The sequence below is a fragment of the Oncorhynchus mykiss genome, chromosome 7, assembly GCF_057628025.1.
Source record: "Oncorhynchus mykiss isolate SJ-2025 chromosome 7, ASM5762802v1, whole genome shotgun sequence".
NCBI lineage: Eukaryota > Metazoa > Chordata > Actinopteri > Salmoniformes > Salmonidae > Oncorhynchus > Oncorhynchus mykiss.
Genome location: NC_143028.1, coordinates 457,865 through 484,640, shown reverse-complemented (window position 1 = coordinate 484,640; position 26,776 = coordinate 457,865). Strand labels below are relative to the sequence as shown.

At 44.7% G+C, this 26,776-nt stretch overlaps 1 protein-coding gene across 3 annotated transcripts; it reads right to left on the bottom strand.

Moving 5' to 3' along the window:
* Positions 1-210: 210 nt before the first annotated feature.
* On the bottom strand, positions 211-8,120 carry LOC110495388 (cobalamin trafficking protein CblD). Of its 3 annotated transcripts, none has more exons than XM_090242244.1 (8): positions 8,039-8,120; positions 7,439-7,477; positions 7,168-7,315; positions 5,185-5,405; positions 4,894-5,002; positions 4,048-4,166; positions 1,361-1,447; positions 211-1,171 (listed from the first exon to the last, which is right to left on the bottom strand). In XM_090242244.1, exons 2-8 carry the CDS (start codon positions 7,445-7,447, stop codon positions 956-958), a joined length of 909 nt encoding a protein of 302 aa, XP_090098370.1. In that variant the 5' UTR covers positions 7,448-7,477; positions 8,039-8,120; the 3' UTR covers positions 211-955. The 3 variants fall into 3 exon arrangements, with proteins under 3 accessions (XP_090098370.1, XP_090098369.1, XP_090098371.1); XM_090242243.1 differs by having other exon boundaries at positions 7,838-8,063; XM_090242245.1 differs by having other exon boundaries at positions 7,741-8,061.
* Between the last annotated feature and the right edge of the window lie 18,656 nt (positions 8,121-26,776).

Below are 26,776 nucleotides of genomic sequence, written 5' to 3'. Positions count from 1 at the left end.
TCTAGTGTTTGTGTTCCCTAATTAGCGCTAGGAAATTAGCAAAGAGTTAATTGCATGGTCTACATTTCTAATCGTATGCGAGGAGGACAGAGGACAAACTGAAAATCTCTTTTGGATTAGCTATTCATTATTTTGTTTAGTGTTGTGTGTTGCCTCACAAGTCGCTACTTTCTTACTTACATTAGAGGATTGAATAATTAAAGGACTGAATGATGTGTGTACCATACCAGCAACATAGACATTTTAATTCATTATGGTAGAAACGTACAACAGACTCCTCCAAGACACCATATTTCTATTCCCATTGTGCAAGTGAAGGAAAACCCTGTACAGTAGCAATACTCTGTAGACACTAGATTAGTCTGAAAGTGTTTACTATATTAGACTACTAGATTCAATCCGTAGTGCTGAATTTGAGTGTTACTGAACTGAGATATGCAGCGTTTACCGTGAATGCGGAACATTGCCTTCGGAGTTCTATCTCACGGGTCTTCAGCACCAAGGCCAGGAAAAGGGCCCTCAGTCAAAGGTAGCTAGGTGGTTTATTGGGTGTTTAAACACAGCTGTCAAAGGGATCTTCCTCAGTCAAGTCTTTATGATATCATCAGAGTCAACGACAGATCGCAGCACTACTGTACGCAACCTACCTGTCTACTTCCAAGTACATAGTTATATAGCCTGGTCCCAGATCTGTTTGTGTCCTCTTACCAACTTTGGCAGCACTAACAGAACAACACAAACAGATCTGGGACCAGGTTAACATAGTTAGGCATGCGTCTGAAGACAACGACCCAGTAGAACTTCCTCTCCATGCTGGTGTGGTGAAGACAACGGCATAATGGGCAACGGTTTTCCTCCAAAACAATCCAGAGTGAACAAACAGAGGTCAGGGCACAAACAGTCTTTTGGATAGTGAGATACATCATTCTCACATGGTGATAATAAAATATAAAAACTAGTCCCCGTCTTCAAATGCACTTGACTGGCCTTGAAGTCTTTCCATGACGTGACTGTTAGCAGGTGCAGTGGTAAAAACAGTTCCAACAAACGTAGGTGTTCCCCTCAGGACGTGACGGATAACTGTGCAGGATCCAGAGGCCTCGATGTGGAAACCTAGACGGCTCCACTCCTCCTCTTTGAGTAGTGGGTGGTTGGAGTGAGATCCAAAGAACTGTGGGACAAGACAAAGGAATGATATGATGTGGTTGTCTTGAAGATTACATACTGTCTCCTGGAAAATATCTCAGATTGATGAAGTACAGTAAACAGTACATGAATATTACATATGTATTACACATTATATAGATATTTTGACATAAACAATTAATAAACAAACAAAACAGGTAGGAGAACAACTCACAGCTGATCCTGATGAGGGGTCAATGAAGTCAGCCCAGAAGCCAGCTGTCCACAGAGCAAAGCAGATTTCCTTAGCACCACTAACAAACTGGGAAATAACAGAAAACATATTTTAATCTGTCAGTAGTCAAACTAACTGAAATAACAGAAAACATCTAGTATCTGTCAGTAGTCAAACTAACTGAAATAACTGAAAACATCTAGTATCTGTCAGTAGTCAAACTAACTAAAAACATCTAGTAGCTGTCAGTAGTCAAACTAACTGAAAACATCTGGTATCTGTCAGTAGTCAAACTAACTGAAAACATCTAGTATCTGTCAGTAGTCAAACTAACTGAAAACATCTAGTATCTGTCAGTAGTCAAACTAACAGAAAACATCTAGTATCTGTCAGTAGTCAAACTAACTGAAATAACAGAAAACATCTAGTATCTGTCAGTAGTCAAACTAACAGAAAACATCTAGTATCTGTCAGTAGTCAAACTAACAGAAAACATATAGTATCTGTCGGTAGTCAAACTAACAGAAAACATCTAGTATCTGTCAGTAGTCAAACTAACTGAAAACATCTAGTATGTCAGTAGTCAAACTAACTGAAAACATCTAGTATCTGTCAGTAGTCAAACTAACAGAAAACATCTAGTATCTGTCGGTAGTCAAACTAACTGAAAACATCTAGTATCTGTCAGTAGTCAAACTAACTGAAAACATCTAGTATCTGTCAGTAGTCAAACTAACTGAAAACATCTAGTATCTGTCAGTAGTCAAACTAACTGAAAACATCTAGTATCTGTCAGTAGTCAAACTAACTGAAATAACAGAAAACATCTAGTATCTGTCAGTAGTCAAACTAACTAAAAACATCTAGTATCTGTCAGTAGTCAAACTAACTGAAAACATCTAGTATCTGTCAGTAGTCAAACTAACTGAAATAACAGAAAACATCTAGTATCTGTCAGTAGTCAAACTAACAGAAAACATCTAGTATCTGTCAGTAGTCAAACTAACTGAAAACATCTAGTATCAGTCAGTAGTCAAACTAACTGAAAACATCTAGTATCTGTCAGTAGTCAAACTAACTGAAAACATCTAGTATCTGTCAGTAGTCAAACTAACTGAAATAACAGAAAACATCTAGTATCTGTCAGTAGTCAAACTAACTGAAAACATCTAGTATCTGTCAGTAGTCAAACTAACTGAAATAACAGAAAACATCTAGTATCTGTCAGTAGTCAAACTGAAATAACAGAAAACATCTAGTATCTGTCAGTAGTCAAACTAACTGAAATAACAGAAAACATCTAGTATCTGTCAGTAGTCAAACTGAAATAACAGAAAACATCTAGTATCTGTCAGTAGTCAAACTGAAATAACAGAAAACATCTAGTATCAGTCAGTAGTCAAACTAACTGAAATAACAGAAAACATCTAGTATCTGTCAGTAGTCAAACTAACTGAAAACATCTAGTATCTGTCAGTAGTCAAACTAACTGAAAACATCTAGTATCTGTCAGTAGTCAAACTAACTGAAATAACAGAAAACATCTAGTATCTGTCAGTAGTCAAACTAACTAAAAACATCTAGTATCTGTCAGTAGTCAAACTAACTGAAAACATCTAGTATCTGTCAGTAGTCAAACTAACAGAAAACATCTAGTATCTGTCAGTAGTCAAACTAACAGAAAACATCTAGTATCTGTCAGTAGTCAAACTAACTGAAAACATCTAGTATCAGTCAGTAGTCAAACTAACTGAAATAACAGAAAACATCTAGTATCTGTCAGTAGTCAAACTAACTGAAATAACAGAAAACATCTAGTATCTGTCAGTAGTCAAACTAACTAAAAACATCTAGTATCTGTCAGTAGTCAAACTAACTGAAAACATCTAGTATCTGTCAGTAGTCAAACTAACAGAAAACATCTAGTATCTGTCAGTAGTCAAACTAACAGAAAACATCTAGTATCTGTCAGTAGTCAAACTAACTGAAAACATCTAGTATCAGTCAGTAGTCAAACTAACTGAAATAACAGAAAACATCTAGTATCTGTCAGTAGTCAAACTAACTGAAATAACAGAAAACATCTAGTATCTGTCAGTAGTCAAACTAACTGAAAACATCTAGTATCTGTCAGTAGTCAAACTAACTGAAAACATCTAGTATCTGTCAGTAGTCAAACTAACTGAAAACATCTAGTATCTGTCAGTAGTCAAACTAACTGAAAACATCTAGTATCTGTCAGTAGTCAAACTAACTGAAAACATCTAGTATCTGTCAGTAGTCAAACTAACAGAAAACATCTAGTATCTGTCAGTAGTCAAACTAACAGAAAACATCTAGTATCTGTCAGTAGTCAAACTAACAGAAAACATCTAGTATCTGTCAGTAGTCAAACTAACTGAAAACATCTAGTATCTGTCAGTAGTCAAACTAACTGAAATAACAGAAAACATCTAGTATCTGTCAGTAGTCAAACTAACAGAAAACATCTAGTATCTGTCAGTAGTCAAACTAACTGACAGTTAACAGACAAGAAAACAGTTCACCAATAAAGGGGAGGTACAGAGTAAGACCTTCAATAAGTACGCAGGCCTACAACTCCAAAATGTGATGGCAGAATAATTTACTGAAATTAGTATCACTGAATCCATATCAATGGGAAACAACCAGTGGACATTCCAACTCACTTTGTGAAGTAGCTGTTCTCTGTCGATCACTTCTTTGTCGATCACCTCACATCTCGTGTGTTTCACCGTGACAACAGTGATGGAGCTGGCTGGGGCCGAGGGGAAATAGGATTCAAACTCTAACAGAGGAAATGAAGAGACGTGTTACACATTCAACTGCTAGCTAGCCAATAGGCCTACAGAAAAGTCAGCTATCACCCACTTGGACAACATTAGTGATGTTAGCAATGCAGTTACTTCCCCCTAGTGGACATGGCTGTGTGCAATATAAACTGACGTGTGTGGGCTGCGGTTGATAAAACATGACATGAATGGGGGCCTCCCGGGTGGCGCAGTGGTTAAGGGCGCTGTACTGCAGCGCCAGCTGTGCTACCAGAGACTCTGGGTTCGCGCCCAGGCTCTGTCGTAACCGGCTGCGACCGGGAGGTCCGTGGGGCGACGCACAATTGGCCTAGCGTCGTCCGGGTTAGGGAGGGTTTGGCCGGTAGGGATATCCTTGTCTCATCACGACTCCTGTGGCGGGCCGGGCGCAGTGCGCGCTAATCAAGGTTGCCAGGTGCACGATGTTTCCTCCGACACATTGGTGCGGCTGGCTTCCGGGTTGGATGCGCGCTGTGTTAAGAAGCAGTGCGGCTTGGTTGGGTTGTGTATCGGAGGACGCACGACTTTCAACCTTCGTCTCTCCCGAGCCCGTACGGGAGTTGTAGCGATGGGACAAGATAGTAGCTACTAAAACAATCGGATACCACGAAATTGGGGAGAAAAAGGGGTTAAAAAAAAAAAAACGACATGAATAGTTAATGTTATGATAATATAAGTATGATAAGTATGACTACACCATGCTACCTCTCTTCAGCAGCTCAGGACAGGTCTGTATAGAACAGTCCACATTGGGCTGATCAAAGTAGTGCTCTGCCTTGCGGACGCTCCTCGATAACATGTGACCAAATTTGCCCTACAAAGAAAAAACATCTAAGTATTCAACATATAACTCTACCAGTATGAAACATAATAGAAATGTTTTTAATTATATACATATATTTTTGAAATGTTTTAAGAATAATATCCATTTTTATTAACAATTGAATAAGGACACGTTTCTTTTAGTTAAGGAGTTATTGTGAATGACGTATTTACCTGAAACTCGCTGACAAACTGGGCCATTACAAACTCATGTCTCTCGTTGCTAGTAGCAGCAGTCAGAACGTCAGGTACCGTCCTGTGGACTGGGCCTTTAATCCTCTGGTCTGCCATGCCTTCCAGGTGAAAGTCAAAGCCTGAGTTACCTGGCAACTGGAACCGCTGGTCCTGGGGGCCAAATGGTCCCATGTTCTCATCAGGCCATACTGTCCTAGGGCCTGGTAGGGAGAAAGAGGAGTATAATACAATAATGTTAAATATGTTAGACAATGCATGTTCTGCCTAACAGTAGCTATAGTTATGTAAAGTTTGAGATCATTTTCTCAATTTCATTTTTAATGCATACAGTGCATTCGGAAAGTATTCAGACCCCATAACTGGTAACTAACATCTTGTTACATTACAGCCTTATTCTAAAATTGATTAAATAGTTTTTTCCCCCCTCATCAATCTACACACAATACCCCATAATGACAAAGCAAAAACCTTTGTATTTTTTTGCAAATATATAAAAAAATAAAAAAACGGAAATATCACATTTATAAAACTATTCAGACACTTTACTCAGTACTTTGCTGAAGCACCTTTGGCAGCAATTACAGCCTCGAGTCTTCTTGGCTATGACGCTACAAGCTTGGCACACCTGTATTTGGGGAGTTTATCCCATTTTCTCTGCAGATCCTCTCAAGGTCTATCGGGTTAGATGGGGGAGCGTCACTGAACAGCTATTTTCAGGTCTCTCCAGAGATGTTCGATCGGGTTCATGTCCGGGCTCTGGCTGGGCCACTCAAGGACATTCAGAGACATGTCCCGAAGCCACTCCTGCATTGTCTTCCTGTGTGCTAAGGGTTGTTGTCCTGTTTGAAGTTGAAACTTCACCCCAGTTTGAGGTCCTGAATGCTCTCGAGAAAGTTTTCATCAAGGATCTCTCTGTACTTTTCTCCGTTCATCTTTCCCTCGAAAGTTTCCCAGTCCTTGCCACTGAAAAACATCCCCACAGGACAAATAGTTCAATCTTGGTTTCATCAGAAAGGGGAATCTTGTTTCTCATGGTCTGAGAGTCCTTTAGGTGCCCTTTGACAAACTCCAAACACGCTGTCATGCACCTTTTACTCAAGAGTGGCTGCCATCTGGCCACTCTACCATAAAGGCCTGATTGGTGGAGTGCTACAGAGATGGTTGTCCTTCTGGAAGATTCTCCCATCTCCACAATGGAAATCTGGAGCTCAGAGTGACCATCGGGTTCTTGGTCACCTCCCTGACCAAGGCCCTTCTCCCTCATTACTCAGTTTGGGCTGGGCGGACAGCTCGAGGGAGAGTCTTGGTGGTTCCAAACTTCTTCCATTTAAGAATTATGGATGCCACAGTGTTCTTGGGGACCTTCAATGCTGCAGACATTGTTTGGTACCCTTCCCCAGATTTGTAACTCGACACAATCCTGTCTCAGAGCTCTATGGACAAGTCTTTTGACCTCAAGGCTTGGTTTTTGTTTTGACATGCTCTGTCAACTGTGGGACCTTATATAGACAGGTGTGTGCCTTTCCAAATCATGTCCAACCAATTGAATTTACCACAGGTGGACTCCAGTCAAGTTGTAGAAACATCTCAAGGATGATCAGTGGAAACAGGATGCACCTGAGCTCCATTTCATGTCTAATAGAAAAGGGTTGGAAAACTTACGTAAATATGGTATTTCTGTTTGAATTTTTTAAATAAATTTGCACCGAAAGAATGTAACCTGTTTTCGCTTTGTCATGATTGGGTGGTGTGTTGAGTAATGAGGGATTTTTTAAATATATAAAACATTTTAGAATAAGTCTGTAACGTAACAAAACGTGGAAAATGGGAAGGGGTCTGAATACTTTCCGAACTCACTGTAATTACAATTCATAACTCAAAAACGCACAGGCCAAAATACGGTCACAGTTAGTCGTAAATAAGAAATGAACCAGTGTTGTGGTCCATATAGCAGTAGCCTACCTGAGTCTGAGTCCCCACGTGACACGACAAAATAAGGCTCATCAGAACCAGCAGCTGAGAAGGTTCGTATCCAGCCCACCCTGAGCGCAGCTAGGGCCTGACGCCCTGACGACTGGGTCATCACCAGCCGGGCTCGGCCACACAGCACCTACACGGTTATTAATCAAATCAATCAGAGGAAAAGCGTCAAGCACCCTAGCTACAGTACTATAGCACAATACGATTACATTACCGTCTATTATATGTTGTAATGTAAAGGTTTAGTACTTACACTAGTCATCCCGGTGGCCCTCTGTCACTAGTTTTACACCTGAAGATGTGGAAAGAAGATGAATACTACATGTGTGACATTACATAATAGGACAGCTAATAACCCATGCAGCACAGACAGAATACAGCAGACAGTTGGGAAATATAATTGAATTGATCAAACGTAAACTTGATATTGCAAGTTAGCTTGCACGGTTATATACTATGAGTGTTGCCTTAGCGATTGCGTCATATTGTTGTTTACTGCTATGCGTTTGACTATCTAGCAAGTTAAAAGGGACAAAAAAACAAGATGATACATACGTATTCGATACAGCTAACTAGTGTTGTTGTTGACAACTGGCAATGACAGACAACCTAGCTATGCTAATTAGCTTGGTAGCTAAAAGAGCTGACATACAAGTCCAGTCTTGTTTGTTTTGATCGGCTGCACTCTCACTTCTCGTTCGCGACAGACGTAAGTTTGAGATGACAATTTCATAGTTTTCAAAGTTACATTTCAATGTAAACATACACCATTACAACACGATGATATGCGTTAAGTTCCTGAAATATTCGAGTGAATGTGTGCTGTTTATGTAAAGGAACATAACGTTCTTACCTAATCAGACCACTATGTACGCTGCAGCACGTCCGCACGTATGCGAGTTCACATGACTTGAGAACAGTATACGACGAGGGACAAACCGAGCTTTTTGATTGTATGTGTTATTAGAGGATGTCCGTCAGATGGCAGCATATCTACACGAATCAGGAAAAGTCATTAAAAAAATGTATAATGGAAAAAAGCCCACCTAGGTCGACTGCTGTTCAATAAAATAACCTTGTTGAAATTGTGTTAGCTATAATCACAAAAAAAGTAGTCTACTGATTACTAGACCTCTGTAGTAATATACTACTTGACAACTAAGGCATATCTTTTAGGGTATTGGAAATAATTATAATCAGTGACTCCATTCACCATCCATCCGTCTCCCACTGAGCTATAGGCTTGACCTCCCATAGAGATGTATTATTGCAGCCTCCCTCTTTATAATACATTATCATACAATCAGAGGGTATTTACCTTTGCTGCCAATGATATAACCATACAGCCTACTCTATTGTGGACTGACCTTCCACCACCAGTAGACAGAGAGAAGCTGGATGTGAAGAGTTAATGTATTTTCCCCTGAGCAGACTCTTTCATCTAAACTGACTCAAAGTACCCTGAGTGCATACTGTACATTTATAGAATGTGTATGTGATCCATGTGGGAATTGAACCCACAACCTTGCCATTGCTAGCACCACACTCTTACCAACTGAGCCCTGAGTTCTGAATCTGATGACCACGACAGAGCTGAGAGCGAGCTAAGGTCAGTTGGGACAAGGGGGGACATTCAACGAGGGTATTAACAGAGCCTGTCACTGTCAGGTCCCCTGTGGCCGGGAGGGTTGACACACTGAGTGACACTTTCACAGAGCTGAGAGGAAGTGGAGTGGGGAGTTATGGGACTGTTGCTCCAGGGCTTTAGTGCTGGAGGAGGTCTCTCTCTTTCTCTTCCACCTGTCTTTCTCTCTCTCCCTGTCCCTGTCCCTCTCCCGGTCCCTGTCCCTTTCTCTCTTTTTCTCTGCGTGTGTTCATGTGACTGGTGTGTGCTTATCAATGTGTGTGTGAGTTCTCTCTCTCTCTCTCTCTCTCTCTCTCTCTTCTCTCTCTCTCTCTCTCTCTCTCTCTCTCTCTCTCTCTCTCTCTCTCTCTCTTCTCTCTCTCTCTCTCTCTCTCTCTCTCTCTCTCTCTCTCTCTCTCTCTCTCTCTCTCTCTCTCTCTCTCTCTCTCTCTCTCTCTCTCTCTCTCTCTCTCTCTCTCTCTCTCTCTCTCTCTCTCTCTCTCTCTCTCTCTCTCTCTCTCTCTCATGTGCAGATGCAGTGGAATGGTTATGCAGGGAGGCATCTGGAGGACTCAGCCTGCCTGTCAGAGTGTTTCCCTGGGATACATAAAGACTAGTACAGCACCACTCTCAGCACCACTCCAAACACTACATTATATTGGCATGGCATGCACTCTGGAGTCTGGAGGGGGTCCCACAGGGACAGGGCTGCTCTCTAACCAACAAACATGCAGAACACCTACTGAAGAACTTATATACAAGTTTTCAGGGGGAAGGGCTAAAAATGATGCAGTATAGGCAATTGCGCATATTCACTGTGACTCCATGAAAATTACATCAAGGTTTGATTCTCTGTTATTAATGATTTTCAAAAGTCATTTTTACTTCAGCACAAAGTGCTATCACAGTAGCCTTAGCAATGAGGTGGCCTTCAGAATCCTACGCAGACAAAGTTATGAGTCAGGCCGAAGGTTTATTGCTGTGCTGTCAAGCTGTCTGATAGGCCGTGCCAAGAATCAGCTCTTTTCTTTGCCCATTTCATCCTCCTTGTGTGTTGTCATTAAACATTCCATCTTACACTGGGGCATTGTATTCTGTTCATTCTATCTGCTTCAGGCAAATACCTAAAGTGATTTAGTTCCAGGGCTGAGAAATAGAATTAGAACGGGCATATCCATTTGACAGTACAGTCATGGGTACACTCAATAGGGCCATAATGGTTGAAACGCTGCAGAACATCATAGACCTCTAGAATGTGTTGTGTTCTAAACTCCATCTGTCTTTGGAAACACTCAGAAACGTGGAGGATGATCAACCTTTTTCACAGCACCACAGAGAAGGAGCTTTTACCCACCCCTTTACACAGCCTTCTCTCCTCTCTCTCTCTCTCTCTCTCTCTCTCTCTCTCTCTCTCTCCTCTCTCTCTCTCTCTCTCTCTCTCTCTCTCTCTCTCTCTCTCTCTCTCTCTCTCTCTCTCTCTCTCTTCTCTCTCTCTCTCTCTCTCTCTCTCTCTCTCTCTCTCTCTCTCTCTCTCGTGTCGTGTTGCAGCTAGCTACAGCTGACTGACTCAAACCATGTGTAATGTCTTGCCATCTGTCCCCTAACTCGCCCACTACCATCTCTGAATCCTGAGCTTTGCTTTCTCAGCTGGATGTGCCTGCTTCAGATGGAATGTTTACAACTCAGGGTTTTAGGCTGTAGGGTTTAGGTGTGGTTGTAGTGTTTAGGTGTGGTTGTAGTGTTTAGGTGTGGTTGTAGTGTTTAGGTGTGGTTGTAGTGTTTAGGTGTGGTTGTAGTGTTTAGGTGTGGTTGTAGTGTTTAGGTGTGGTTGTAGTGTTTAGGTGTGGTTGTAGTGTTTAGGTGTGGTTGTAGTGTTTAGGTGTGGTTGTAGTGTTTAGGTGTGGTTGTAGTGTTTAGGTGTGGATAGGACATGCATCACAATGGAGGTTATCTGACTTCTGTTCTGCCCACTGCCTAATATCAAGAAGAAAACAATAAACCAGCTGTATTTCATGTCCTTAGTAGGCCTGTGAATAAACCAGCTGTATTTCATGTCCTTAGTAGGCCTGTGAATAAACCAGCTGTATTTCATGTCCTTAGTAGGCCTGTCAATAAACCAGCTGTATCTCATGTCCTTAGTAGGCCTGTCAATAAACCAGCTGTATTTCATGTCCTTAGTAGGCCTGTCAATAAACCAGCTGTATCTCATGTCCTTAGTAGGCCTGTGAATAAACCAGCTGTATCTCATATCCTTAGTAGGCCTGTCAATAAACCAGCTGTATTTCATGTCCTTAGTAGGCCTGTGAATAAACCAGCTGTATCTCATATCCTTAGTAGGCCTGTCAATAAACCAGCTGTATTTCATGTCCTTAGTAGGCCTGTGAATAAACCAAATATGTGAATATAAACTCTTAGTAGTAAGGTACAGTATATACTGAATTTGTAGTTTGGGATTTCTTTTCAACAAAACACTGCTGTCAGTATATATAAATGTAGTGAGCCAGCTAGCTAGGGGCCAGAGTGCACAATGTCAGCTCAGCAGTTTCCCCAGCAACCCCTAGTCCTCTTAGCTCCTGATTGGCCCATGGCCCTGAGATACAGTAAGCAGCCTGCTACAGAACATCTCCCAACTCTTTGTTCTACTTCTTTGATTTCTAAAGCTCTTCGGTGCATAGTCACCTGGAGGAGAGCGGTTTCCTTCCGATGCGGGCCAACTTGTCATCCTGTCAAAACAGTAAGAGCTCCTGCATCTAATTCACCTAGAATATGCTTGTGAAATGTGTTTGAGAGAATAACATCCTGGATGTGCTTACTGATGGTTACTGGCTTCAACATGCAGGTAACTCTCAAACCACGAGATTGGGATCTCCTAGTAAACATTCAGCTACACACACACACACACACAAACACACACCTGACATCGACACCAAGGGAGCCTGGCCAAGTGGATGAGTCATGGGGTTAAATATTTGTGTTGACCAGCCTTAGGTTGTCACAGCTGAGGTTTCTGGGTAGATAGAGGGTCAGCTGGAGAGATAGTCACAGATGAGATTTCTGGGTAGATAGATGGTCAGCTAGAGAGATTTACACAGCTGAGATTTCTGGGTAGATAGAGGGTCAGCTAGAGAGATTGTCACAGCTGAGGTTTCTGGGTAGATAGAGGGTCAGCTAGAGAGATTGTCACAGCTGAGGTTTCTGGGTAGATAGAGGGTCAGCTAGAGAGGACATCACATATCTGCTTCTGGAGAGGCCATGCAAACGACAAACACAGCGGACATAAAATAAATACAACATCAATTAATAATACTATGGTTGGGCGATATACCGTTTATACCGTTTATACCGGGATACTTTGAAATACCGATGGTATGATTTTCAATACCAGGGGTGCCTGCTATGCCACTGCTATAAGTGGTTACCGCTCAACCCTAAATCATACCGATATTAAAATAAACTACATGCTTCACTGAGTGCCGAATTCCCATAAACTAGGTTCAACTGTTAATGTACCACCTTTTCCTTTATTTTTATGAAGAAAATAAAAACATATTATTAACTAAATTAGTTTCACTCCTATCGTCCTGTCTGCTAACAATGCAGAATGCCACATGATAGCTGTAAGAGGAGTGAAAGTCTGATGTAATGTTCCTCAGGGCTGAATGGCGGAGGAGAATATCGTTATGACTGCAGCATGCACTGAGGGTGTGATAGGGTTTCCCTGGTGTCAGGATTCACATAGCCTCTCTAACATGTACTCTCATGTCACATTAAACACTATACAGGCTTATGGGCTTTGGCATATATCTGCCATAGGAGAGAGAGGGTGGCAATGCCATGTGCATGTACAAGAGGTGAAAAGGTGGTCTTGTAACTGTAATGGTGTGATTGGGGTGAGGTGGTCTTGTAACTGTAATGGTGTGATTGGGGTGAGGTGGTCTCATAACTGTGACATGGTGTGATTGGGGTGAGGTGGTCTCATAACTGTAATGTTGTGATTGGGGTGAGGTGGTCTCATAACTGTGACATGTTGTGATTGGGGTGAGGTGGTCTCATAACTGTAATGTTGTGATTGGGGTGAGGTGGTCTCATAACTGTAATTGTTGTGATTGGGGTGAGGTGGTCTCATAACTGTAATGTTGTGATTGGGGTGAGGTGGTCTCATAACTGTGACATGTTGTGATTGGGGTGAGGTGGTCTCATAACTGTAATGTTGTGATTGGGGTGAGGTGGTCTCATAACTGTAATGTTGTGATTGGGGTGAGGTGGTCTCATAACTGTAATGTTGTGATTGGGGTGAGGTGGTCTCATAACAGAAATGTTGTGATTGGGGTGAGATGGTCTCATAGCTGTAATGTTGTGATTGGGGTGAGGTGGTCTCATAACAGCAATGTTGTGATTGGGGTGAGGTGGTCTCATAACAGTAACAGGTTGTGATTGGGGCGAGGGAGTGAGAGGGAGGGGGTGTGAGGACGCTATTAAAACCCCGTGCCTAAGGGTCTTTGGTCTTCACACCAAACTTTCAAAAAATATCTGTCACTATCATTCCAACATGAACAGCTGAACAGACCAAGCGGTGTGGCCTGTATGGATCGCACACAACAGACACTAGATCAAATATACATGTGAGGTAATACAATTATTACTAATAGGATTCATTTATCAAAGCGTGCTTTGACAGTGTGTAGATAACATAGTGTAACTAATAGCTTTATGATGCTGGACAGTGGATCAGGGTAGCAACTGCTACTGTACATGAGAGGCTATACTGATACACTGATCTCAACAGATATTGATGTGTGCTGCAATCTGTCTCTTTGGTTGTAGCATCATGCTCTGGTGATCAGCATCCTTTGAAAGCGACTTACACGGACCACAGGGGGCTGTGGAACAATGGTAAGAAGGTCTGAAACAGCCAGGTGACATCGCACAGCACCCCACAATCCCAACACCAAGCCATGGTGACATCACACAGCACCCCACATCCCAACACCAAGCCATGGTAACATCATACAGCACCCCACATCCCAACACCAAGCCATGGTAACATCTCACAGCACCCCACATCCCAACACCAAGCCATGGTAACATCACACAGCACCCCACATCCCAACACCAAGCCATGGTAACATCTCACAGCACCCCACATCCCAACACACCAAGCCATGGTAACATCACACAGCACCCCACATCCCAACACACCAAGCCATGGTAACATCACACAGCACCCCACATCCCAACACCAAGCCATGGTAACATCACACAGCACCCCACATCCCAACACCAAGCCATGGTAACATCACACAGCACCCCACATCCCAACACCAAGCCATGGTAACATCACACAGCACCCCACATCCCAACACCAAGCCATGGTAACATCACACAGCACCCCACATCCCAACACCAAGCCATGGTAACATCACATGAGGTTTCCAGGTAACTGTAATAATCATCATTAGGATGAATGAAGAAACCCCTCAGGCCTGTAACAGCATAGCTGGATGGTTTACAGTAAACTAACAGGAGACCTATAGGAGGAGCTGGATGGTTTACAGTAAATTAACAGGAGACCTATAGGAGGAGCTGGATGGTTTACAGTAAACCAACAGGAGACCTATAGGAGAAGCTGGATGGTTTACAGTAAACTAACAGGAGACCTATAGGAGACGCTGCATGGTTTATAGTAAACTAACAGGAGACCTATAGGAGGAGCTGGATGGTTTACAGTAAACTAACAGGAGACCTATAGGAGGAGCTGGATGGTTTACAGTAAATTAACAGGAGACCTATAGGAGGAGCTGGATGGTTTACAGTAGACTAACAGGAGACCTATAGGAGGAGCTGGATGGTTTACAGTAAACTAACAGGAGACCTATAGGAGGAGCTGGATGGTTTACAGTAAACTAACAGGAGACCTATAGGAGAAGCTGGATGGTTTACAGTAAACTAACAGGAGACCTATAGGAGGAGCTGGATGGTTTACAGTAAACTAACAGGAGACCTATAGGAGACGCTGGATGGTTTACAGTAAACTAACAGGAGACCTATAGGAGAAGCTGGATGGTTTACAGTAAACTAACAGGAGACCTATAGGAGAAGCTGGATGGTTTACAGTAAACTAACAGGAGACCTATAGGAGACGCTGCATGGTTTACAGTAAACTAACAGGAGACCTATAGGAGGAGCTGGATGGTTTACAGTAGACTAACAGGAGACATATAGGAGGAGCTGGATGGTTTACAGTAAATTAACAGGAGACCTATAGGAGGAGCTGGATGGTTTACAGTAGACTAACAGGAGACCTATAGGAGGAGCTGGATGGTTTACAGTAAACTAACAGGAGACCTATAGGAGAAGCTGGATGGTTACAGTAAACTAACAGGAGACCTATAGGAGAAGCTGGATGGTTTACAGTAAACTAACAGGAGACCTATAGGAGAAGCTGGATGGTTTACAGTAAACTAACAGGAGACCTATAGGAGGAGCTGGATGGTTTACAGTAAACTAACAGGAGACCTATAGGAGACGCTGGATGGTTTACAGTAAACTAACAGGAGACCTATAGGAGACGCTGGATGGTTTACAGTAAACTAACAGGAGACCTATAGGAAGAGCGTCAGCGGAGCTCCAAGTTAGTCCACTTAGCTGCTGTCTCTTATTAGTAGACTCCCTGTCATTCTGAATATGTGCCCCATCAGCCTAGTGCTCCTCATCAGACATACACTGACTGTATCCTACTGGCTGCCGCTGCTCAGTACTCAGCGCTCATCAGCCTCATATTAACATAATGTTAGTGTCAGCTCACGTCAACGCTCTCTCACTGAACTGTTACTGTACTGTCATCAACTCTGATTGGGATGACAACGTTTGGCCACAGGGCAGACAGATCACAGAGTTTAGTTCATTAACGAGCTATGGGACTCTATGCACCAGGTTCTGAAGGATGGAGGGAAGGAGGGAGGGAGGGAGGCTGGGAGGGAAGGAAGGAAGGAAGGAAGGAAGGAAGGAGGGAGGGAGGGAGGCTGGGAGGGAAGGAAGGAAGGGAGGGAGGGAGGGAGGCTGGGAGGGAGGGAGGAAGGGAGGAAGGGAGGAGGGAAGGAAGGAGGGAGGCTGGGAGGGAGGAAGGGAGGGAGGAAGGGAGGGAGGGAGGAAGGGAAGGAGGGAAGGAAGGAGGGAGGCTGGGAGGGAGGAAGGGAGGGAGGAAGGGAGGGAGGAAGGAAGGAAGGAGGAAGGAGGGAGGGAGGCTGGGAGGGAGGGAGCAGAAAGTACAATTATTTGTACTGTAGTCAGCTATCTAACCTACTGAATAGACCATAATGCTAAGCCTGTTAGATCCAGTCCTGTCTCAACACCAAGTTAATATACTGTCCCTTCCAGGTCAATTTCTACACATTACCCCAGTGTACTCTGAACCCATGAAACCATGTGCTGGAGACACATCTCCTGTTATGAACAGAGCAAACATTGAATACATGGTCAGAGCCTGCAGTGCTTCCAGGTTAAAGGTCAAGTAGGATGCTGTGTTACAGAGAACTGTTGGTTCCCTTTGAAGACCGTGTGCACATGGTATGATGCTGAACGATCTCCTCTCTTCTTGTGAGCGCTAGTCTGTGTTTAGAAGCATGGTGGTTGTTGGTTCATCCTCTGCCTTTAACTACATTAATTAGAAGGCTGTATGTATGTTGGCATACATGAGTTCTCTTAATTTGAGATACTCTCTTTTGGGTTTAGGTTTGGCATACTTTACATTTTTGTGTCTTTAGAACACATTCCGAGCATTGAAGATTTATATCACGATTATACTGCTCTGTGGTCCAGATTTGGAATTCTGTTTCTGAGATATAATATGTGATCTGACGTAGAAAGAGCTTTCAGTCATGTCAAGGATGTTTTGGACTGGAGGGATATTTAACTTGAAGTTATGTCCATGGACAGTTACAGCACCTCTGGTGTCCCTTGAGTTTCCCAGCCAGGCAGGCAGGCACCCATGGCAGGCTGGCAGGCAGGCAGGCAGGCAGGCCGGCCGGCACCCATGGCAGGCTGGCTGGCAGGCAGGCAGGCACCCATGGCAGGCTGGCTGGCAGGCAGGCAGGCTGGCTGGCACCCATGGCAGGCAGGGGTTTCAACAGTGCTGCTATGGAGGGCACCACGTCCCCTGACTCACTGATCAGGCTCAGTAGGACAGAGGTCCTGTCTATCTTTGGCAAGGTCACCAAGTACGCCTGTAGCTAATTGGATGAGTCTCTACAGTTCTACTGCAATTTGAAAAATGTATTCTTGACAGTTCACACCAAAATGTCCACAGCATATCTGTAAAAAGAAAGAAGCTAATGAACATTTAAAATGAGAAAGCTATTTTTCATGTCAGAAGATCTAACATCTGCAAAAACAGATCGTGATCAAGTGTTTACAAGAAAATCCAAACAGACTGATGATAATAATATTGGTCTGTATCACTCTTATATACAGTAAAACTAGTTGAATATATAGGAAAACTATTTCAACATACAGTAAAACTAGCTGAATATACAGTAAACCTAGTTGAATATACAGTAAAACTAGTTAACCATACAGTAAAACAAGTTGAATATACAGTAAAACTAGTTGAATATACAGTAAAACTAGTTGAATATACAGTAAAACTAGTTAACCATACAGTAAAACAAGTTGAATATACAGTAAAACTAGTTGAATATACAGTAAAACTAGTTGAACATACAGTAAAACTAGTTGAATATACAGTAAACCTAGTTGAATATACAGTAAACCTAGTTGAATATACAGTAAAACTAGTTGAATATACAGTAAAACTAGTTGAATATACAGTAAAACTAGTTGAACATACAGTAAAACTAGTTAACCATACAGTAAAACTAGTTGAATATACAGTAAAACTAGTTGAATATACAGTAAAACTAGTTGAATATACAGTAAAACTAGTTGAACATACAGTAAAACTAGTTGAACATACAGTAAAACTAGTTGAATATACAGTAAACCTAGTTGAATATACAGTAAAACTAGTTAACCATACAGTAAAACTAGTTGAATATACAGTAAAACTAGTTGAATATACAGTAAAACTAGTTGAATATACAGTAAAACTAGTTGAATATACAGTAAAACTAGTTTACAAAGTCAATTCCAAAAGCCACTTTCTTATAATGTCAGTTTGAAAGGAACGCCATCTCACAGGGATGTGAGTGAAGCCCAGTGCACCTGAGAGCAATATGGCTGCTGTTGTTGTTGTTTCGTTTGGCCCCAAAGGTCCAACTGCTGACTGTTGGGCTTTCTGTTGTGATGGAACTCACTATCCTGCCACAGCCAATCTAGCTCCACTCTGATAGCTCTCTCTCTCTCTCTCTTTCTCCCCCTGCTCTCTCTCTCATTCTCTCTTTCTCCCCCTGCTCTCTCCCTTTCTCCCCCTGCTCTCTCTCTCTCTCTATCTCTCTCTCTCTCTCTCTCTCACTCTCTCTCTCTCTCTCTCTCTCCCTGCTTTCTCTCTCTTTTTCTCCCCTAGCTCTCTCTCTCTCTCTTTCTTCCCCTGCTCCCTCTCTCTCTGTCTTTCTCCTCCTGCGCTCTCTCTCTCTTTCTCCCCCTGCTCTCTCTCTCTCTCTCTTTCTGTCTTGCTCTCTTTCTCCCCCTGCTCTCTCTCTTGCTCTGCTTTCTTGGAGCCCATCAGCTTTCAACAATGCCCACCATCTATCTATATATCTCTACAGCCACCATGTCCTCTACCTCCATCTTCTTCTGTCTCCTACAGTATTGTAGTACAACCAACCTGAGCAGAAGAAGAGCAGAAGTCTCTCTCTCCCTCTCTCTCTCTCTCTCCCTCTCTCCCTCCCTCCCTCTCCCGCTCGCTCTCTCTCTCTCCCTCTCTCCCTCTTTCTCTCTCTCTCTCTCTCTCTCTCTCTCTCTCTCTCTCTCTCTCTCTCTCTCTCCCTCTCTCTCTCTCTCTCTCTCTCTCTCTCTCTCTCTCTCTCTCTCTCCCTCTCTCTCTCTCTCTCTCTCTCTCTCCCTCTCTCCCTCCCTCCCTCTCCCGCTCTCTCTCTCTCTCTCTCTCTCTCGCTCTCCCTCTCTCCCTCCCTCCCTCTCCCGCTCGCTCTCTCTCTCTCCCTCTCTCTCTCTCTCTCTCTCTCTCTCTCTCTCGTACTCCAACCCACCAGTCTGAGCAGAACGTAGAGAGGTAGTCTCGCTCTGCTGTGTAGGCAGGGCAGAGTAGCTCTCTTTGATGGAGGGCTTTCATGTGTGTCTTATGTGATTCAATAGTATTGTAAAGGAGTCACAATCTGCTATTAGAGAAATGATTTCCCAGCAGAGCCTATATGTGCTGCAGCAGTTCAGGTCACAGGTTGCCTTCATGTTCTCATTAGGATTATTGTTGCTGATGTCAACTACAGATTCACAGATTCTACTGTACACATTCTACTTCCTCCTTATCACCTTTCAAACTGCTAACATGAAAATAATGGATGAGTGTCCCGTGTCTCATACTGTATGTGTGTCCTTCAGTCTTCCCTACAACACATTATGTTGCCACCCTCCAGTTTGTCACCATTACAGCCCTGCCGTGAGGGAGCGCAAAGCAGCCTGTCAGAACCTATTCACCACTCACATCTGGCCTGCCACTCTGAGGTCCCTGCTCCAGGGGAGGACAGGTGGAGGAGATGGGGATGAGGGAGAGATGAGGGGGGGGGGGGGTGTAGGATTAGGAGGAGGAGAAGGCCAGTGGCCCAGCTCTCCCATGTGTCATCTCTCCAGACTGTTTGTGTGGTGCAGGCGTCTGTTCTGAGGGTGGTTCCTCTCTAACTCTCAGAGCTCTGATAGAACCAGACTGCAGACATGAAACAAACAGATAAGCTTCATACATTTCTGAATATGTTTCAAATAAGAAAGGAAATATTTATGTTGAAATAAGTAGAAAATAATTGTTTGACTCTTATCTTCTTTGGGCAGTTGAAGTCTGAGAGGGTTGGATAATCTTTCTTTCCTTCTTAAAAGTCCTCATTGAATTGGATCTTCTGAACGGTAAATCAGGTATCCTGATCAGGTCCAAACCTGGTCCACCACTATCCGTCCATGAGAGGATATTGGACTGTGGGATTTGAGGATTAGTTTGTTGTCCCATTCCAGCCTGCAGGAGAGGAGATCATGGCCATGACAGTCACCTGTTTTCATCACAACACTGATCTCCTCTGGCTTCCACCCCAGAGAGATTGAAGTTGGAGTTTGATTGGAGCGGTGTGTGTGTGTGCGTGTTTGTGTGTGTATGTGTGTGTGTGTGTGTGTTTGTTTGCGTGTGAGTGTGTGTGTGTGTGTGTGTGTGTGTGTGTGTGTGTGTGTGTGTGTGTGTGTGTGTGTGTGTGTGTGTGTGTGTGTGTGTTGTGGATTGGAGCGCTGCTACGGTATGGGTTCTCTCCAGGACGTGTGCTGGATTTGGTGCACGCCACTCAGACTGGGGTCCTTATCAATAATGGCCAGTGGGTTCACACGTTGATCAGGGGCTGGGGGAAGATAAACCATGTATTGATTGACAGACCCCTGGAAGGTGGTCCAGATTATTGATTGAGCCAGAAGCCAATTCCTGACTCCAAGGTGCACTGGGGGGCCAATCAATATGATTCTTCCAGTTGAACACATTTTTCAACCAATCTGATTTCCCCCCAAAATGGGTTGCCTAAGCAGTGCAATATTGGTGAAACATCTGCCTCTGTTTTCTCAGTCATTTTACTGCAAAGCAGGAGGTTATGTTGAAGATTCTCAAAGTTCACTTCTTGGTTTCTCGGTAAATGAGAAAACCAAAATGTAGCCTTTCAATTATCTTTGTTGTATAAAGCTTCCAGAGCGAAAGACCTCACATTTATTTTACTTCTATTTTAACCCAAACACATACCGCTCCCAGACACACATTCAATTCCTCTTTTAACCCCAAACACATACCGCTCCCAGACACACATTCAATTCCTCTTTTAACCCCAAACACATACCTCTCCCAGACACACATTCAATTCCTCTTTTAACCCCAAACACATACCCCTCCCAGACACACATTCAATTCCTCTTTTAACCCCAAACACATACCCCTCCCAGACACACATTCAATTCCTCTTTTAACCCCAAACACATACCGCTCCCAGACACACATTCAATTCCTCTTTTAACCCAAACACATACCGCTCCCAGACACACATTCAATTCCTCTTTTAACCCCAAACACATACCCCTCCCAGACACACATTCAATTCCTCTTTTAACCCCAAACACATACCTCTCCCAGACACACATTCAATTCCTCTTTTAACCCCAAACACATACCTCTCCCAGACACACATTCAATTCTTCTTCTCTGTCTGTGTGAAGTAAAAATGATTCAGCAAGGTGAGGGTGTTGGTTCTAATAGATTGGTGTGATCTTGTGTAGTCCCCAGTTTATCAATAACACCAGTCCCACAGTATGGGGATACATCTCACCTTCTGACTCCCTGTCGTCTGCAGACATACCAGCCCAGGAACTGCTTCCGTCCTGCACCAGCTGAGCCACACAAAAATAAACTATTTCATTATGTTTCTAACACCTGCATTTGTTTTCTATACAGGTTCATTTAATTGTTGCTGTTCATGTTTTTTTGTGTGTTTCTTTTATATAAATGCATATTATGCTGAAGGAGATCAACACAAATACACAGTCTGCATTTTTCCAGTATGCCCAGAAGGTTGGTGCAGCCCATGAACCTGAACACTGCTTCAGGAGATGATCAGATATTCCCTTTACTGTGTTGCCTCCAGCAGGAAGACATAATATGTAAACTAGCCTGTTCAGTTTTCAAGTGCCATGTTTAAAGTGATATTCCTAGATAGGTTGCCTAGATACTTTAGTATGTGGCATCAAACAGAACAATGTTGAATGGAAAACTGATGCTAGAAACGGTTGGCTGTAATGAATCATATTTACAGTATCACCTTTTCTACAGTGTAGAGGGTCCCATAGGACGGCTCGTTTAAAGCCTCTGGAATTCCTCAATATTGAGGATTATTTACAGTATAGGTCAGCATCATCTGCCCTTTCAATTCTCTTTCATCTCAGCATCATCAGAATAATCAAAGGGCATATACATAATTTATATTTGTCTGTTTGGTAGAGCGTGCCAAGTGCATCTCTCTACTCCTCAGCCTCTTTCTCCACTTTGTGATGTCTTCTAGCCTATCATGATAACAGTGCCGATTCTAGCGTTTTGGGGGCCCTAAGCGAGATTTGGTTGGGAGGCCCCCCCACCTCGCTGTAAAACGTTTTAGTCTGCGGAGAGACAAATGTACGTTTTATAGTTCACTTGCTGCAATTCTACACATTTTGCCACGAGGCGGAGAGAACATTTAGCTATTTTATAAAACATTTAATGTAATTCTACTCATTTTGCCACGAGGCGGAGAGAGAAAATATCCAGTTTTACACCCAATTTCCTGAAATTCAACGCATTTTGTTTGTATTTTTACATAATTTCCTACAATTCTAAACCTTTTACCTTGACTTATGCCATGTTTATATGATATCTGAGTGAGAATGACTAACAAAATCAACGGGGCCCCCTGGAGGTCAGGACACCTGCGCATGTGACCTGTGTGCCCGGTCGGTATTTGGCCATGATTACGTTTAGATAGCTGGCTAGACTAACTACTAGTCTACAAATGTACATGGCTAATTGTCAGCTAATTGAGTGACTGACATAGCAAGAGAAAAACTGCTGATGCACAAACACATTTTGAAATTGGACCTGGTGTATTCTACTATTCTTACTCTCAATAGTAAGTTGAGACTCTGACTGAGTCGGGGGCCCCCTATCGGCTGGGGGCCCTAAGTGAACGCTTATGTAGCTCATTCCTAGAGCCGGGCCTGTATGATAATCACACCCCTGTCCTTCCCTTGATAATAAACCTAAGACTCTTTTGGGGGGGGGTTCACCAGCTTATAACAGTATAGTATTCTACACGCAGCAACCTCGACTCCAGGTTGGATTTGAACATTGCCTTTTCCTACGGACTACACGCTCCTGTCTTTGACCATTCCCCAGTAGTAGGGGACACCTGCTGCAAATGCTGCAGAGCACAAAGGGAGGTAGGCACCATGCTCTGTGAAGGGGGGTGGCCATGCCATGTTCTGTGAAAGTGAGTGACCATGCCATGCTCTGTGAATCCATGCAGCTACCTGATGGTAATAGGACCAGATCAGAGACACCAGTCAAATTAGGTCACTGATCATCAGATCACTTCCCCCATCTGACCAGGGAAAGGTCAGTGGTCTCACCTTCTAAAACACTAACACGTTGCCCTGGTAACCCACAACCCACTACATTGTTCTTAACGGACCTGCCTGGTCAAATAAAGGTCAAATAAAATGAAGTTTAGTCAAACACAACCCCTCCATGACCAGGTAACTAGACAGCTAGATCACTAACCCACTCCTGTACTGTACTATAACAGTCACCTGGTAACCCACTCCTGTACCGTACTATAGCAGTCACCTGGTAACCCACTCCTGTACTGTACTATAACAGTCACCTGGTAACCCACTCCTGTACTGTACTATAACAGTCACCTGGTAACCCACTCCTGTACTGTACTATAACAGTCACCTGGTAACCCACTCCTGTACTGTACTATAACAGTCACCTGGTAACCCACTCCTGTACTGTACTATAACAGTCACCTGGTAACCCACTCCTGCACCATACTATAACAGTCACCTGGTAACCCACTCCTGTACTGTACTATAACAGTCACCTGGTAACCCACTCCTGTACTGTACTATAGCAGTCACCTGGTATCCCACTCCTGTACTGTACTATAGCAGTCACCTGGTAACCCACTCCTGTACTGTACTATAGCAGTCACCTGGTAACACACTCCTGTACTGTACTATAACAGTCACCTGGTAACCCACTCCTGTACTATACTATAACAGTCACCTGGTAACCCACTCCTGTACCGTACTATAGCAGTCACCTGGTAACCCACTCCTGTACCGTACTATAGCAGTCACCTGGTAACCCACTCCTGTACCGTACTATAGCAGTCACCTGGTAACCCACTCCTGTACCGTACTATACCAGTCACCTGGTAACCCACTCACTCCTGTACCATACTATAACAGTCACCTGGTAACCCACTCCTGTACCGTACTATAGCAGTCACCTGGTAACCCACTCCTGTACCGTACTATAGCAGTCACCTGGTAACCCACTCCTGTACCGTACTATACCAGTCACCTGGTAACCCACTCACTCCTGTACCATACTATAACAGTCACCTGGTAACCCACTCCTGTACCGTACTATAGCAGTCACCTGGTAACCCACTCCTGTACCGTACTATAGCAGTCACCTGGTAACCACTCACTCCTGTACCATACTATAACAGTCACCTGGTAACCCACTCCTGTACCGTACTATAGCAGTCACCTGGTAACCCACTCCTGTACCGTACAATAGCAGTCACCTGGTAACCCACTCCTGTACCGTACTATAGCAGTCACCTGGTAACCCACTCCTGTACCGTACAATAGCAGTCACCTGGTAACCCACTCCTGTACTGTACTATAACAGTCACCTGGTAACCCACTCCTGTACTGTACTATAACAGTCACCAGGTAACCCACTCCTGTACTGTACTATAGCAGTCACCTGGTAACCCACTCCTGTACCATACTATAGCAGTCACCTGGTAACCCACTCCTGTACCAACCTATAGCAGTCACCTGGTAACCCACTCCTGTACCGTACAATAGCAGTCACCTGGTAACCCACTCCTGTACTGTACTATAACAGTCACCTGGTAACCCACTCCTGTACTGTACTATAACAGTCACCAGGTAACCTACTCCTGCACCAAACTAAAGCTAACACAACCCCCTTCTTGACCTGCTAAAGGAATCCAGAGGGGTAGCTACTGGGCACGTCTGACGAACACATCACTGACCCATTTCCAGTGAGTTACTGTACAGTGGGCACGAGGTGGGTAGCTCTGTTTCAAAAATGTCTGTTTCATTCATTTCTGTCAAGTGCTCTATTTCTGATGCTTCAGTAGTTGAGTGTAACAGGAAATTGGCTTCACAATTAGTAAAATGTGAGTCATGTTTTTGATACTCTGTTATGAATGAATGGTCAGTGGGGGCTCTGTCTAATCCCGCCATAAGATTAACTCACATTGTAAGAAAAATAGAGATCCATTTAAACAAAGAGGTCAACTCCCCACCACAGACCTGTGGTCTAGACCCAGTAACCCAGGGTACTACTGCCTGGTGACTTAGAGAACTAGACCTGTGGTCTAGACCCAGTAACCCAGGGTACTACTGCCTGGTGACCAAGAGAACAAGACCTGTGGTCTAGACCCAGTAGTGCTGTGGGGTCAGTCTGCTGTGGCTGGGGGGTCAGTCTGCTGAGGGGTCAGTCTGCTGGGTGGTCAGTCTGCTGTGGGGTCAGTCTGCTGTGGCTGGGGGGTCAGTCTGCTGGGGGGTCTGTCTGCTGTGGCTGGGGGGTCAGTCTGCTGTGGGGTCAGTCTGCTGTGGCTGGGAGGTCAGTCTTCTGTGGCTGGGGGGTCAGTCTGCTATGGCTGGGTGGTCAGTCTGCTATTGCTAGGTGGTCGGTCTGCGATGGCTGGGGAGTCAGTCTGCTGTGGCTGGGGGGTCAGTCTGCTGTGGGTCAGTCTGCTGTGGGTCAGTCTGCTGTGGCTGGGGGAGTCAGTCTGCTCTGGCTGTGGGGTCAGTCTGCTGTGGCTGGGGGGTCAGTCTGCTGTGGCTGGGGGTCAGTCTGCTGTGGCTGGGGGGTCAGTCTGCTGTGGGTCAGTCTGCTGTGGCTGGGTGGTCAGTCTGCTATGGCTGGGGGGTCAGTCTGCTGTGGGTCAGTCTGCTGTGGGTCAGTCTGCTGTGGCTGGGGGAGTCAGTCTGCTCTGGCTGTGGGGTCAGTCTGCTGTGGCTGGGGGGTCAGTCTGCTGTGGCTGGGGGTCAGTCTGCTGTGGCTGGGGGGTCAGTCTGCTGTGGGGTCAGTCTTCTGTGGCTTGGGGAGTCAGTCTGCTGTGGGGTCAGTCTGCTGTAGCTGGGGGGTCAGTCTGCTGTGGGGTCAGTCTGCTGTGGCTGGTGGGTCCGTCTGCTGTGGCTGGAGGGTCAGTCTGCTGTGGCTGGGGGGGTCAGTCTGCTGTAGCTGGAGGGTCAGTCTGCTGTAGCTGGAGGGTCAGTCTGCTGTAGCTGGAGGGTCAGTCTGCTGTAGCTGGAGGGTCAGTCTGCTGTAGCTGGAGGGTCAGTCTGCTGTAGCTGGGGGGTCAGTCTGCTGTGGGGTCAGTCTGCTGTGGCTGGGGGGTCCGTCTGCTGTGGCTGGAGGGTCAGTCTGCTGTGGCTGGGGGGTCAGTCTGCTGTGGGGTCAGTCTTCTGTGGCTTGGGGAGTCAGTCTGCTGGGGGGTCTGTCTGCTGTGGCTGGGGGGTCAGTCTGCTGTGGGGTCAGTCTGCTGTGGCTGGGAGGTCAGTCTTCTGTGGCTGGGGGGTCAGTCTGCTATGGCTGGGTGGTCAGTCTGCTATTGCTGGGTGGTCGGTCTGCGATGGCTGGGGGGTCAGTCTGCTGTGGCTGGGGGGTCAGTCTGCTGTGGGTCAGTCTGCTGTGGGTCAGTCTGCTGTGGCTGGGTGAGTCAGTTTGCTCTGGCTGTGGGGTCAGTCTGCTGTGGCTGGGGGGTCAGTCTGCTGTGGGTCAGTCTGCTGTGGCTGGGTGGTCAGTCTGCTATGGCTGGGGGGTCAGTCTGCTGTGGGTCAGTCTGCTGTGGCTGGGGGAGTCAGTCTGCTCTGGCTGTGGGGTCAGTCTGCTGTGGCTGGGGGGTCAGTCTGCTGTGGCTGGGGGTCAGTCTGCTGTGGCTGGGGGGTCAGTCTGCTGTGGGGTCAGTCTTCTGTGGCTTGGGGAGTCAGTCTGCTGTGGGGTCAGTCTGCTGTGGCTGG

Coding starts and splice junctions, on each gene's coding strand:
- LOC110495388 (XM_090242244.1), bottom strand. Junction 5,406..7,167: donor ACGTGGGGACTCAGACTCAG/GTAGGCTACTGC, acceptor TCTCCCTACCAG/GCCCTAGGACAGTATGGCCT. Junction 1,448..4,047: donor GAGAACAGCTACTTCACAAA/GTGAGTTGGAAT, acceptor GTTATTTCCCAG/TTTGTTAGTGGTGCTAAGGA.